The sequence below is a fragment of the Lactuca serriola genome, chromosome 6 (assembly GCF_051521515.1).
Source record: "Lactuca serriola cultivar US96UC23 chromosome 6, Lser_US96UC23_V15, whole genome shotgun sequence".
NCBI classification, from domain to species: Eukaryota; Viridiplantae; Streptophyta; class Magnoliopsida; order Asterales; family Asteraceae; genus Lactuca; species Lactuca serriola.
The window spans coordinates 144,932,696-144,946,944 of NC_136413.1; the positions used below are offsets into that span (position 1 = coordinate 144,932,696).

The window sequence follows — 14,249 nt, forward strand, 5'->3', positions numbered from 1 at the left end:
GAGGATGGAATCGTCCCCGTCCTTCCCGCTACCCGCCAAACCCTTTGTGGGGGGAGTCTAACCTACCTAAACTGCATCCCTCCCAACCTATCTTCCTTATTTTTCTTCTGTAATTCAACACTCCAGCGGTTTCTTGAACTCGCTCAACACCCTCTCTTTCTCTTTTGCTCTCCTCCCGGTGCTCCCTCTTCTTCTTCTTTCTGGTCAAAGCCGCTCAACAAAACCGCTACCATTCCGTTCTCCCTTGTAAACAATAGTGGTCGCCAAAAAAATATTAAAATAAAGTTGATTTAAGTCCCTTCTTTTTATACTATGATTGTACATTTATAGAGCGTGCATTCGATTAACAATTTCTTTGCAAAACACATGTCTTGAAAACACATATCTTCTGTTGATTTCATAATGCTTTAAATACCACCAATTGCTCTCCCGTGGACTTCAGTCCACTCATCATTCGTCCGTTTTAGCACAAAACTAACTACTATATTCTCATTTGTTCAGACTTCAAGACTTCAGACCTTCATCTTAGAAGTTAGTACAACTTGTATTAATGGAAGATAATTCGCTTTATGCGCCTCTGCAAGCTAATCCACCATCTGAAACAGACGAAAATGTTACTCCGATGGCCAAAGCTGGAGTGTTAAGTAAATTCACATTCTGGTGGCTAAACCCGTTGATGGTAAAAGGGAAAAGTAAAGTTCTCGATGAAAACGACATCCCTAAGTTACGAAAGGAAGACACAGCAGAAGAATGTTACTCCACTTTCATGGAGACGCTGGAGAAACGGCGAGCAAAGAGTGTTTCCGGTGGTCATGGTGATTCCGATCCGCCGATCTTATCGACGTTGTTCGTTTGGCAATGGAAAGAGCTCGTAATCACTGGTATTTTTGCGCTGATAAAAGTGCTCGCGTTGGCTTCAGGTCCTTTGATTCTTCGAGCTTTCATTCAACTTGTTCAAGGGAATGAAAGTTTCGAGAACGAAGGGTATTTTCTGACGTTAGGTTTATTTCTAGCGAAATGTCTGGAATCGATATCGGAGAGACAACTAAAGTTTCGGACTAGAGTGATCGGACTACAAGTCAAGTCGATGTTATGTGCAGCGATTTATAAGAAGCAACTCCGGCTATCAAATGATGCTAAATTGATTTACTCCTCCGGCCAAATCATGAACTATGCCACCGTTGATGCTACCAAAATCGGAGAGGTTCCGTTTTGGTTTCATAACATATGGACAATCGCTCTTCAGATATGTCTAGGGATTTTCATAATCTATTTTTCAATCGGAGTAGCAACGATCGCAGCTTTATTGGTAATAGTATTAACAGTCGTCGGAAACATTCCGTTGGGGAAATTACAACATAAATACCTAACGAAACTCATGGCGGCGCAAGACCGGCGGTTGAAGGCCATATCCGAGGCGATTTCAAACATGAAGGTTCTGAAGTTGTACGCTTGGGAGACGCATTTCCGGGAGGCGGCTGGAGAGTTAAGAAACGAAGAGATGAAATGGTTATCGTCTGTTATGACGCAAAGAGGATTTTTCATCATTATGTTTTGGTCGTCTCCGGTGATTGTGTCGGTGGTGACGTTTTGGACTTGTTATTTGTTGGGAATCGAGCTTAATGCGAGTAATGTGTTCACGTTTCTGGCAACGATTCGGATCATTCAGGAGCCAATTCAGAGTATTTCTGATGTTGCAGCGGTATTTATTGAAGGAAGGGTTGGGTTAACCCGTGTTGTTGAGTTTTTACAGGCGTCAGAGTTGCAGAAAGAAGAGAAGAATCATGGAAACATGGAAGATCGAGCTGTAGTAATCAATTGTGAATCGATTTCATGGAATGATGATTCTTCGAAACCGACACTTACCGATGTAAAACTTGAAGTTTTGACCGGAAAAAAAGTGGCTATATGCGGTGAGGTCGGCTCCGGTAAATCGACTCTTATCTCCGCCGTTTTAGGAGAAGTTCCGCATACAAAAGGCACAGTACGTATCTTTCTATTTTAACCTTTTGATCCAATTTTGAGATTAATTTGTGTATATTTAATTTGAATTAATTGTTATTTTATTAAAGAGATTCAAAACATAAAGATTAAAGATTGTATTTACGATTAAGTAATATCCAACTAATAATCATTATTTAAATATTCTGTTTCAAATTTATTATTTATTTATAAAATATAAAGAACAACATAGATAATACATTATTATTTTATGCATTTTAACATTTTTTTAAAAGTATAATATTTTTATTTCTGCACTTTCTGTTAATAAACATGGTTATTGATTATACACTTACATTTTATATATCCTTTTAATATATGAAAATAACAATTTTAGTTTTTTTTCTATAAAATTATAATACTTCCATCTTCTTGTAAACTTTTGCCTACACAAATGTTTACGATATAATCACTTTATTATATATATACTAGTTTATAACCCGTGATAATCACGGTTATAAAATTAATTAAACTTTCATATTAAAAAATCAAAATTATTAATCAATTATTTTAAATAAATTATTACTTAAGAGATATTTTTTTAATTATATAAAATTATAATCGTTGATTTAAATAAATAAGTGGAGTTATATCATTTTATAATTTATATTAATTTTATTTTATTTTTTAATCTAATGTTATTAATTTAATATAATTAAAGAAAGAAATTTTAAAATTTGAAATTTAAAATGAAGAATCAATTATTAATTTAATAAAATTAGAGTGGGAAATTTAAAATTTGAAATTTGAAATGAATAATTAATAGGTTGACAAGTGGCATGATAAATGATATATAACATTAATAAGGGATTCTAATTGCATGATATTTGTCAATATGAGATTAAACCTATTTTTTTTATTAGAATAGAGATTTTTACCTTCTATTGGAGTTGTAGTTGTAATGTATAATACATTAAAGTAAATTAATATATCTTTTTATCATTAGAAAATAATATTATTTTGTTAAATTCGTAAACTAAAAAAAAAAAAACTGAAAGATTGTCAAAAGCTTATGCTTCTTCATTTTGAAAAAATATATATAACTATGTGTGAAACCCGTGTATTACACGGGTTTAGAAAAAAAGGTTTAATATAAAATTATAAGCATTATATATTTTTTAAAATAATAAGTTTATATAAATACAAAGAATATAATAAATAAAATAAGTAATTTAATATATAATATAAGATATTTGAAAGATTATAGAACATTTATTATGAAATTTAATAGAATAATCTACTTTACATATATAAATCTTACTAAAATATGTATCTTAAATTTAAGAAAATAAAAAATACAAAAAAATGATAAATGGAAAAAAATAAATCAAAAACTTTTAGAAAATAACATATGACAAAATTAATGAGTACATGACATTTGGCAAAATTGATTTTGATTTATTAGGTTAGATTGCATGTTAGTGATGCAATGAAAGTAGAAAAAGAAAAGTCAAATTTGTATATGCATAAAAAAATCAAAATATAAGAAAGCTGGTCCAATGCTAAAAGAAAAGTTATGCCAAAGAGTTAGATTATAAGTATTGCCAGGAAAAAGATATAACCATTGTATTTAAAATATAAGAGAGCTGGTCCAATAAAAAAAATAATTAAAATTAAGGTGTATAATAAAAATAGACAGAATATAGGGAACAGAAACCTAAAACTTGAAAATAGAAAGGGTGTAGAAAAAAAAACTTAAAATTTAAAATAGATGGAAAAAAGTCGTTTAATATATATAACATGATAATACAATTATTAAACATTACATCTAATATATAACTAGTCAACGAAATCAAACAGATCAATGACTAAATCTGAACAAACTTTCTTCATGTACTATGGTTTAACAAATTATGTATTTTTGTTAAATTTTAACAAATTTGTTGATGAAGAAATCTATGAAAAAAAATAACAAAACCCCGAAAAAGGTAAAAAAAAAAAAACAAAAAATGAAACAAATATTATATGTATAAGTTTTATGTTATAAAACTATGCAGTATTATATGTATAAAAATTATCCTAATATTATATGTTTGAATTTTGTGTTATAAAATTATGCAACACATAAATTGATATATATTAAACCATATACATTGTTTATAAAAGAATACATATATACATTGATACATTATATATGTTGTTATACTCCATTTATTGAAATACATCATACTAGTATATTTAGTATTAAAAAGGATATCGAAAATGAAAGTCAAGCTGTTTAGAATTTAAACATTTTTAATTTATTCGGACAATTGATTTATATTTGAGATTATTTTTTCTTTAATAGTTTGAATAATTATTGAAATTTATGATTATTTAACTAGACATATAGAATTAAGTAAAACCGTTAACATTTTTATGAAGCGTTACGCCCAAACCACCGCATTCATATTACCTTTACAAAAATATATTTTTTTAAGGAAAAAAATAGTTATATATTCAACAATTAAAACAATGTTATGTGTGAGAATGGTTCATTTTTTTGTTAAATCAAAATCAAATTGGATATTTTGATTTTTTATTTTGGAAAATACCAAACCATTGGTTTTTTATTTCGGTTTCGTTTTTTCGTTTTTAATATATTTTTCGGGGTTTTGTTTTTTTATTTTATAGATTTTTTCATCAACAAATGTTGCTAGAATTTAACAAAAACAAATAATTTGCTAAAACATAATACAATATGAAGTTTGTTCATATTTAGGTACTGTTTGTTTTTTCTAAAAAAACCACTACACGTGCAGTGATAAATAGATAATGAAAAAAAGTTTAGTGACTAAATATGAACAAAGTCGAAAGTTCGTTACCTTTTCAAGTTATTATCCCTAAAAAAACACTCTCATGTACTAATAAAGACTCTACTAGAAAAACATCCCTTAGTCAAATAACATTATTATATTTGTAATTAAAAAATACTTTTCAATAATCAAACAATAATTACATTTTTTTACTTTTAATTAATGTATAGTATATTTTTATATTATTTAAAAAAACTAACGGAAATGAAGCCCGACCTATTTCTTCCTTTTTATAACTTAAAACCATAACTAAAGGTTTAAAACCATATTTTTCTAATTCTCTCAAGAAAGCATATCTGCGTCTTTTCAAATACCATCTCAACCTTTTAGACCATCGTCATCGTAGTTCCATCATGGTCGTCAGACCACTGTCGTTACTATAACATCTTCTCCACCGGACTAACGCCGCCAACGGACCATACAACTTAAGCCACTTGTCGGCGTTCTTTCTCTCTCTCTCTCTCTCTCTCTCTCTCTCTCTCTCTCTTTTCTTCAGACGGTAGACCGTCAACGTTTGGTCAATTGTAGGTCTTCAATCTATGTCTAACTTTCGATCTTTCTCTCTAGATCTGACTCTCTTTCTCTTTCTATTGGTTGCCGACGATAGGTTTATGAGGATGGTGATGGTTGCCGTCGACAGTGTAATGAGTGTCTGTAATGGACGTTGTTGATAGTAATTGCTGTGTTTTTGGATTAATTATCAAAAATATTAAACAAAATCAATTTTTTATCAAAATAAAAGAAAAAAAAGACTGCATGTTTTACAATATTTTCAGTTTTCAATGTTATGGTTTCAAAGATTTGACTAAGTAGGGTGTTTTTTTAGCATAATAGAGTTGATTTATAAAATAGGGTGTGTAAAGTGTTTATTTAAGGGTGCTATTATATGTAGCTCTAAATGAGACTAATAATTGCTATTTTTTGTAAAAAATTATGATGTATATTTTTTAATTTAATAAATAAACTAAATATTATATATGCTTCGTCAAAACACATAATAAAAAAAATCAATAGTTAAATTGTTAAACTTGTTTTTAATTTTACAAAAGAATTACAAATGCATTGTAAAATTTGTATCTTTAATTTATTACAAAAAAATGTTCAGGTTTCTTGATATAGGGAGATATTTTAGAACATGTAAATATGCTGTTAATATGACATAGCAATAAAATATTAACAAGAAATTAAGTAAACTACTATTTTAAATGAGTTTTTTTCTTTAAAATAATACTTTTTAGTATTTGAAAAATGACTTTCTTCTCACGATTGTTCTATTCCGGACTTGTTCTTCAAAATTGAGAGTGTTTTTTTTCTTTTGTTTGCAAATTTTTTTAAAGAAATTTGTTTACTTATGTTCAAAATCTATATTTTGAAGTGTTTAATATTACTGGTTTTTAATCATATGTTTGTTTTTAAGCCCTAGTGTATATATATACACACTAAAAATCATAAAAATACTTAAAGATTACAAATCTTTTTTTTTTTTTTTTTTTTTTTTTTACTTTATATTCTGAAAAATCGCAGCTTTTTTATAAATTTGTTGAAAAAAAAATTAAAAAATCGATTTTTTTTTGTTTTTTGTTTTTTTTTTTTTTAAATTTCAACGAAATTATATAAAAGAATGCGATTTTTCATAATATAAAGTCAAAAAAAAAAAGATTTTTGATCTCTAAGTATTTGTTTATGCATTTTTATGATTTTTTTTTGAGTTTTATGTTTTTCATAAAACATATATATATATATATATATATATATATATATATATATATATATATATATATATATATATATATATATATATATATATATATATATATATATATATATATATATATATATATATATATCATTTACTGTGTTTGTTTAGTTTTTGTTGAGTTTGAATTGTATTTTAATAAATGGTTTTTGTTAGTCTAGAATTTCGTATTTCCGACTTAGTTATTTTGCAAATAATGTTTATTTTATTTAAATACACTGTACATTATGATAATATGATTAGTTTCATATTTTATAAATTTAAAGCCATAAAAACTCGATGTATTATTCTCTTAAAACGAGAACTATTAAACTATTTTTATGTGCACTAAAACGATTATATTTTATGATTTCGGTTATATTAATATTTCATAATCAGATAATACCAAAAAAAAAAAAGTTGCATAGTCTATATTATATTAATATTTCATAATCAGATAATACCAAAAAAAAAAAAAGTTGCATAGTCTATATGGAGTTAAAAAAATTAAAATATAAAACAGCAATTACAAATTCTGAAAATATATAATGTCATGTAATTCTTTTAATTCCACATAAATATACAACTGATTTTCTTAAATTATCCGGTAGCGAAACATTATTTAAAAAAAAGACAAAATTGCATAAATGGTCCCTGTGGTATGCAAAATTTTGGGGTTTTAGTCCAAACAGTGACTTTTTTGGTTTCGTAGTCTTTTTGGAGTGGTTTGTATGCAAAAATGGTCCCTCCGAAAACTGAAATGACTATAATACCCTTGAGGTATTTATTTTTCATTTTTCTTTCATTATTCTTAAAATTTAATATTTATTTATTTATTTTAACAATTAAAAAAATAAAAAAGGGCCCACCTCTCTCTCTCTCTCTCTCTCTCTCTCTCTCTCTCTTTCTCTCTACACCAGACAAGCCTTCATCTTCCCTCTTTCAAACCTTAATTCCCTGTCAAAATTGAGACCCAAAAAATCGCGATTTACTCATATACACAATCGAGAAATCGAGGTCCCTCTCCACACTTACAAGAACATGTTTATATGAAAGGATAAAATCGAAGAACGGGGGAGAGTTCCCCTTGACTCTGATTCTGCTGGTGGGTCATCTTTGTGATGGGTTTGGGGTGAGATGGTTAAGGTTTGGGTTTTGCATATGATTGAAAAGAAGACGACGAAGGTGACTGTTAACAAAGCTCTCATCTTTCTTTTTTTTTCTTCACTGAGCACTTGTAAAAAAGGAGGATTCTCCCCTGTTCATCAGCTTCTTTACATAAACTTGCAAGACTCTCAATTTTTTTTGGCTTCCTTTGTGTCAATCATCAATCGATACTTACAGAAAAATGAATCTAACCTTTTTTAGGTATTTCACTGAAAACTAATTGGGAAAGTGGTACCTTTGTTCTTCATTTTTCTACAGCCTTGGTGGGGTTGATTGGGGGTGGAACAAGACACATCAGGTGGTTCTTGTTCTTCAATTTCGTTTTATCCATCCCCTAGTAACAGAATGAGATGGTGGTGATTCGTTACTGCTGTGAATGACGGTACTAGGTTGACGTAGGGATGGTGTTGGCGAGCCTCAATCAGAACAGTGGGTGAAAAAAAAACGATCCCTTTGGTCCGGTGGGGTTTAACAGATTGCGAAGAGGGAATAATTGATCCCAGACGAGCCATCATCTTTGCCCTAGTCATCGTCTTCATCTGATTGGAATGGATATCGTACAGAGTGGTCAAAAGTGGTGGTTCGGCGGCGACTGAAATCGATGAAGAAGAAGAGGGGTTGTTGGATTTTCGACAGCCCTTCTCTTGTCTGTTCGTTTCCGGCTAAGGCGAAAAGGGAAAGGAAGACTTCGGCCCTCACCTGTTTGAGAAAGAACCGGATAAAATCAGAAGTCGAGTGGAGGCATAGGACCTCGTCTTCATCAGATTGAAGGAGAAGAAAATGAGAGCAAGGACATGGGGTGTTTGGGGGTTGAGCTTCAACGGGAATGGATTTGTTGGAGGTTGGGATGGAGGCAATAAGCTCCTCTCTCTCATCTTCGTGTTTTCCAGCGATCGGAGGACCACCGACCTCCGGTGTGTGAGTCTTGGCAGTCTAATGAAAAAGAAATGGGGACAAAAATAGCAAGTATCAGGGGTGTCTGTATGGTGCTAAACGAAGAAGAAAACAGGAGGGAGAGAGAGAGAGAGAGAGGTAGGACCTTTTTTATTTTTTTAATTGTTAAAATAAATAAATAAATATTAAATTTTAAGAATAATGAAAGAAAAATGAAAAATAAATACCCCAAGGGTATTATAGTCATTTCAATTTTTGGAGGGACCATTTTCACATACAAACCACTCCAAAAGGACTACGAAACCAAAAAAGTTACTGTTTGGACTAAAACCCCAAAATTTTGCATACCACAGGGACCATTTTTGCAATTTTGTCTAAAAAAAAGTGTTTTTCTTATTATTGGGTTGCGAAGCATTAATTTAAAAAAAAAATCTAATGATTTTAATGGGTGAAAAATAACATTATATATATATATATATATATATATATATATATATATATATATATATATATATATATATATATATTTTGTAGACATTGTTAACTTATACATTTAACGTTTTTATATAAAATTATAAAGACAAAAACAATAAGAAATTACTTGGTAGAAATTTTTTAATATATAGTTTAAGCTGTTAAATTTTGTGTCCGGAATTTGGTCTTCAGATTGAAGTGAATGGGAAGATGGCGTACGTTTCACAAACGGCATGGATCCAAACAGGGACAATTCGAGACAATATACTGTTCGGAAATTTGATGGATGAGGAGAAGTATCAATATGTAATAACCAAATGCTCACTTGTGAAGGATATCGAGATGTTCTCATTCGGCGATCAAACAATCATCGGAGAACGAGGCGTAAATCTCAGTGGTGGACAGAAGCAACGAGTTCAGCTTGCTCGAGCATTATATCAAGATGCCGATATATACCTCTTGGATGATCCATTCAGTGCAGTTGATGCACATACTGCATCAAGTTTGTTCAAAGTAAGCATCATTTTCACTTCTCTCTTCAATCTGCAACGAAAATGTAAATCGTTAAAATGTTTGTTTTATTTCTAGGAATACATCATGGAAGCTTTGTCGAGCAAGACAGTGTTACTTGTAACTCACCAAGTTGATTTCTTGCCTGCTTTTGACAATATCCTGGTAAGCTAGCTAATGAGTCCTAAAGCCCTAGCTAGTCGTTTTAGGGTTTTTGTTCTCTTCCATTCTTAATCGGTTGTGAATATGTTAACAGTTAATGGCAGACGGGAAGATTATTGAAACAGGAACCTACGCTCAATTGCTTGAATCCAGTAAAGAGTTTCAAAACCTTGTGATTGCACTTAGCGAAACTTCTGGTTCAGATAATAAAACAGCTGATAACTCTCAACAAAAATCCGAATCTTCAATTCAAGAAATTGAAAAAATTAAGCCGATACAAGAGATAGAACCATCGGTAGGGGAACAACTGATTAAGAAAGAAGAACGAGAAGCAGGGGACACAGGTTTAAGACCCTACAAACAATATCTTAGCCAGAGCAATGGATACTTCTTATTCTCCATGTCAATTTTAGGACATATGTTGTATATAATCGGACAGTTCATACAGACTTTATGGTTGGCTAGGGAAGTGCAAAGTGCAAGTATAACCCAACTGAAGTTGGTGTTGGTATACATGATCCTTGGTATTGTGATGGTGCTCTTTTTATTTGGTAGATCTTATTTTATTGTTAAGTTAACAATGGACACATCACTTGCTATATTTAACAAGTTGATTACATGTCTTTACCGAGCACCAATGTCCTTCTATGACTCAACACCCGTGGGAAGAATCATTAGCAGGGTAACTCTTTTTTACCTAAACTCATACATATATATTATTAATTTATCATGCTCGAATGATTTGCAAGAAACTTAGGTATCTACTTTTGTTAGGTGTCCTCGGATCTCAGCATTGTGGATCTTGAATTAGCAGTAAAGCTTACGTTTACTGTAGGCTCAACCATGAACACATACTTTATCCTTGGAATCTTGGCAGTCCTAACTTGGCCTATCTTGATCATTATTATTCCAACGGTTTATCTTACCATACTTCTGCAGGTAAAAAAAAGTGTTCCTAGACTTGAGGCAAATTTGTAGAAAGTTAGGACTTAGGACCTAGGTGGAAAAATAAACACTCATATACAACTTACCAAATTAAGTCTTCTCTAATGTTAACTCTCAAATTTTTTTACACAGAGATTCTATTATGCATCTGCAAAGGAGTTGATGCGATTAGATGGCACGAGTAAGTCATTAGTCACTAGCCATCTTGCACAATCCATTGCTGGAGTGGTTACCATTAGAGCATTTGGCGAAGAAGATCGTTTCTTTGTAGAACATTTGAACCTTATTGATAACAATGCAAGTCCATTTTTTCATAGTTTTTCAGCAAATGAGTGGTTGATCCAACGTCTGGAAATGTTATGTGCGCTTGTTATTGCTAGCTTTGCACTAGCAATAACTTTGCTTCCCTTTCAGCCGTCTGACTCCGGTTAGTGATTTCAAACTATATAATCTCACTGGTAGACTCCGGTTAGTGATACTAACGAGAGCTATGATGCTTCTCTAACAACAAACATTGTAATGACAGGACTCATTGGAATGGCTCTTTCCTACGGGCTCTCATTGAACGTTTTTGTTGTTTTTTCCGTCCAAGTCCAATGCCAACTATCGAATATGATAGTTTCGGTTGAAAGACTAGAGCAATATATGCATATCCCCAGTGAAGCCCCAGAAATCATACAAGACAACCGACCCTCAAGCAACTGGCCAAGTACCGGTAGAGTCGATATCCAAAACCTCAAGGTACATAATATTTTCATTACGTTGTTCACTATAAATAACCTTTCAAGATTTATCGAGTATTTGGTTTATTTGTATAATGTAGATAAGATATCAACCAAATTCCCCATTGGTTCTTCAAGGAATCAATTGTGTATTTGAAGGAGGAAACAAAATTGGAATTGTTGGAAGGACAGGGAGTGGAAAAACAACTTTAATCAGTGCTTTGTTTCGCCTAGTGGAACCTACAGAAGGAAGAATCATTATAGATGAATTAGATATTACTACAATTGGACTCCATGACCTTCGATCAAATTTTGGTATTATTCCACAAGAACCAACTTTATTCAATGGATCCATTCGATATAATCTTGATCCTCTTGGAGAACATAGTGATCAAGAACTATGGCAGGTAAATTAAAACACTTGATAATCAAAATTACTGTCAAACTGTAACACTTTTTGTCTTTTTCTAGGTTCTTGAAAAATGCCAACTTCGAGATGCAATTCAAGACAAAAAAGATGGATTGGACTCATTGGGTAAGATTTAAAAAGATAGGTTTATTAACTTAGTGTCTGCTTTGTTTGGTATGATGGAATGAAATGAACAAAGTAATGGAATGGGTGATTACCTTGGCTTGAACAAGGTATTGGAATGCTACTATTTCTTTCAATTTGCCTAAAGTCATCCAAATAAAAGTAATCTATAGCAATAGTATATCATTCCATTCCATCAAGAATTTAAAAAATAAAAAAAAAAACTTCCCCCATCGATCGAAAATCAGAACTGAAATTCCATTATGTGTTGGATTATTATTATTACAGTTCTGCAAGATGGATCGAATTGGAGTTTGGGGCAACGACAGTTGTTTTGTTTAGGAAGAGCTCTTTTGAAAAGGAGAAAGATACTTGTACTTGATGAAGCCACAGCTTCAATCGATAATGCAACCGACACAATCATACAGAAAACTATTCGGGAAGAATTTCAAGATTGCACAGTAATTACAGTTGCACACAGAATCCCAACTGTTATAGACTGCTCCATGGTACTTGTTATGAAGGATGGTGAGATTTTTTTCATCTATAATGGAAAGAAAAGTTGCAGCCTAGTTTTATTTATTTATTTGTTTGTGCAACTTTTAATATTTTACCTTGTTTGAAAATTACAGGAAAGGTGATGGAGTATGATGAACCCACGAAATTGATGAGCCAACCAGATTCTTTATTTGCACAACTTGTTAATGAATATTGGTCACAACATAAAACCTCATGATCAAATTATTAGGTAAGATCAGATCGCTACATTAATAATGATAATGAGATTAGTTTGCAATCAACATTGTGAAATTGAGAGTTATTACCATGTAATTTACATTTCATTTCGGTAAATCTTTTACTTCTTCATTCTCAATGAATGGGGTTGTCTAATTTTTGCTGAAATTTTGGATTTTGGTTTACATTTCATATAATGTGTTGTGTTTGGTTGGATGGATTTAGAATGGAATTGAAATCCATTTTATAATAAAATGTTTGTTTAGTTTGTTAATATATCAAATGATTTGGAATGCATATAAAACAAATCATAAAATTAACCTTTGTTTTAACTTTTTTGACAACCTTTTTGTTTATAAACTAATTTATAGATATAATTTATAAATTATTTACATAATTAACAAGATGTTAGAAAATTAAAAAGTATAAAATCCATATATGGGGTTTGAAACCAACCTATACAATCCATTGTTTTGCATGCCACTTATTAGAAATCAAATACCTACGATATTTTTCTGGAAAGTGGTTAAATTGTTGAACACATCACATATTCAAACTTCATTTTAGAAAGAGGTGTCGTTTCTTCACTATACATTCTTTTTACAGAAAACATCCACCATGATATATTTAACTTGAAACTTAACATTGAATCCCTTAAACTTTCCAAATTCCATGTCTATTAGTTGAGAACCCATTTAAATCGAACCTTCCTCTTTCTCCATATATCACCTTAATAACCTTTCACCAATAGAGTAGTTGGTTTGATTAAAAACCTCCAATGACATTTCAAAAGTAACACCCTATTAACAACGAATAAATTTCCAACACCCAACCGCCCTTCCTCTTTAGAAGCTAAAACATTCCTTAATTTGACCTAAGAAATCTTATGTTCGCCTATATCATATACCTAAAAGAACTGAACTCTCAATGATTCAGAAAATTTAGAACATGAATAGGACCTCCAAAAATGGAAAGGAAATATATACTTAGATTTCTAAGTTATGATTTCAATTTTCAAGAGTTTCAAACGACCTCTAATAGAAAGGATCTTCCGTTCCATGAAGAGAGTTTATTATAAAACCTATCTATCATAATTTTCCAACTCTCTATCCTTTATATGTTTAAGCTGACCAAAAGACCAAGCGGTAAATTATCTCATTTGTAGTTCATCAAGTTCGACATACACTAATCTAAACATCCTCTAATCCACTTACACCAAATTGAAACCACTTACACCAAGTTGAAAGAATACCCATAACTTTAAGTACTAATTGTTTGGATTTTCTGTTGTGTTAGGAAGTATGGGAATCACAATATTATGGAACTACGACTTATTAAATTCCTCACCATTATCATATTGGAAATAGTGAATATCATGATTGAATTTATTTTAATATAAGCAAGAAAGTGAAGAAATTTGCAAAACATGTTAGATTTATATAGTAAAGGTTAAACAAAAAGAAAATGGAGAAAACTAGTCTAAGAAACTAACCTAGTATTTAATAACATTATCACTTTGTAAGAGAGAAGTCCATATATCATAATAAAAAGTTTGTTAGTGAAATGACACGAAAGAA

General features: G+C 30.9%; 1 protein-coding gene across 1 annotated transcript; it reads left to right on the forward strand.

The window, feature by feature from the left end:
• The first annotated feature begins 325 nt into the window (after window positions 1-325).
• Window positions 326-12,948, forward strand: LOC145057024 (ABC transporter C family member 10-like). Its single transcript, XM_079004775.1, has 11 exons — window positions 326-1,984; window positions 9,259-9,579; window positions 9,655-9,741; window positions 9,833-10,420; window positions 10,513-10,677; window positions 10,816-11,110; window positions 11,210-11,424; window positions 11,507-11,812; window positions 11,877-11,940; window positions 12,226-12,465; window positions 12,570-12,948. Exons 1-11 carry the CDS (start codon window positions 551-553, stop codon window positions 12,671-12,673), a joined length of 3,819 nt encoding a protein of 1,272 aa, XP_078860901.1. The 5' UTR covers window positions 326-550; the 3' UTR covers window positions 12,674-12,948.
• Window positions 12,949-14,249: the final 1,301 nt, after the last annotated feature.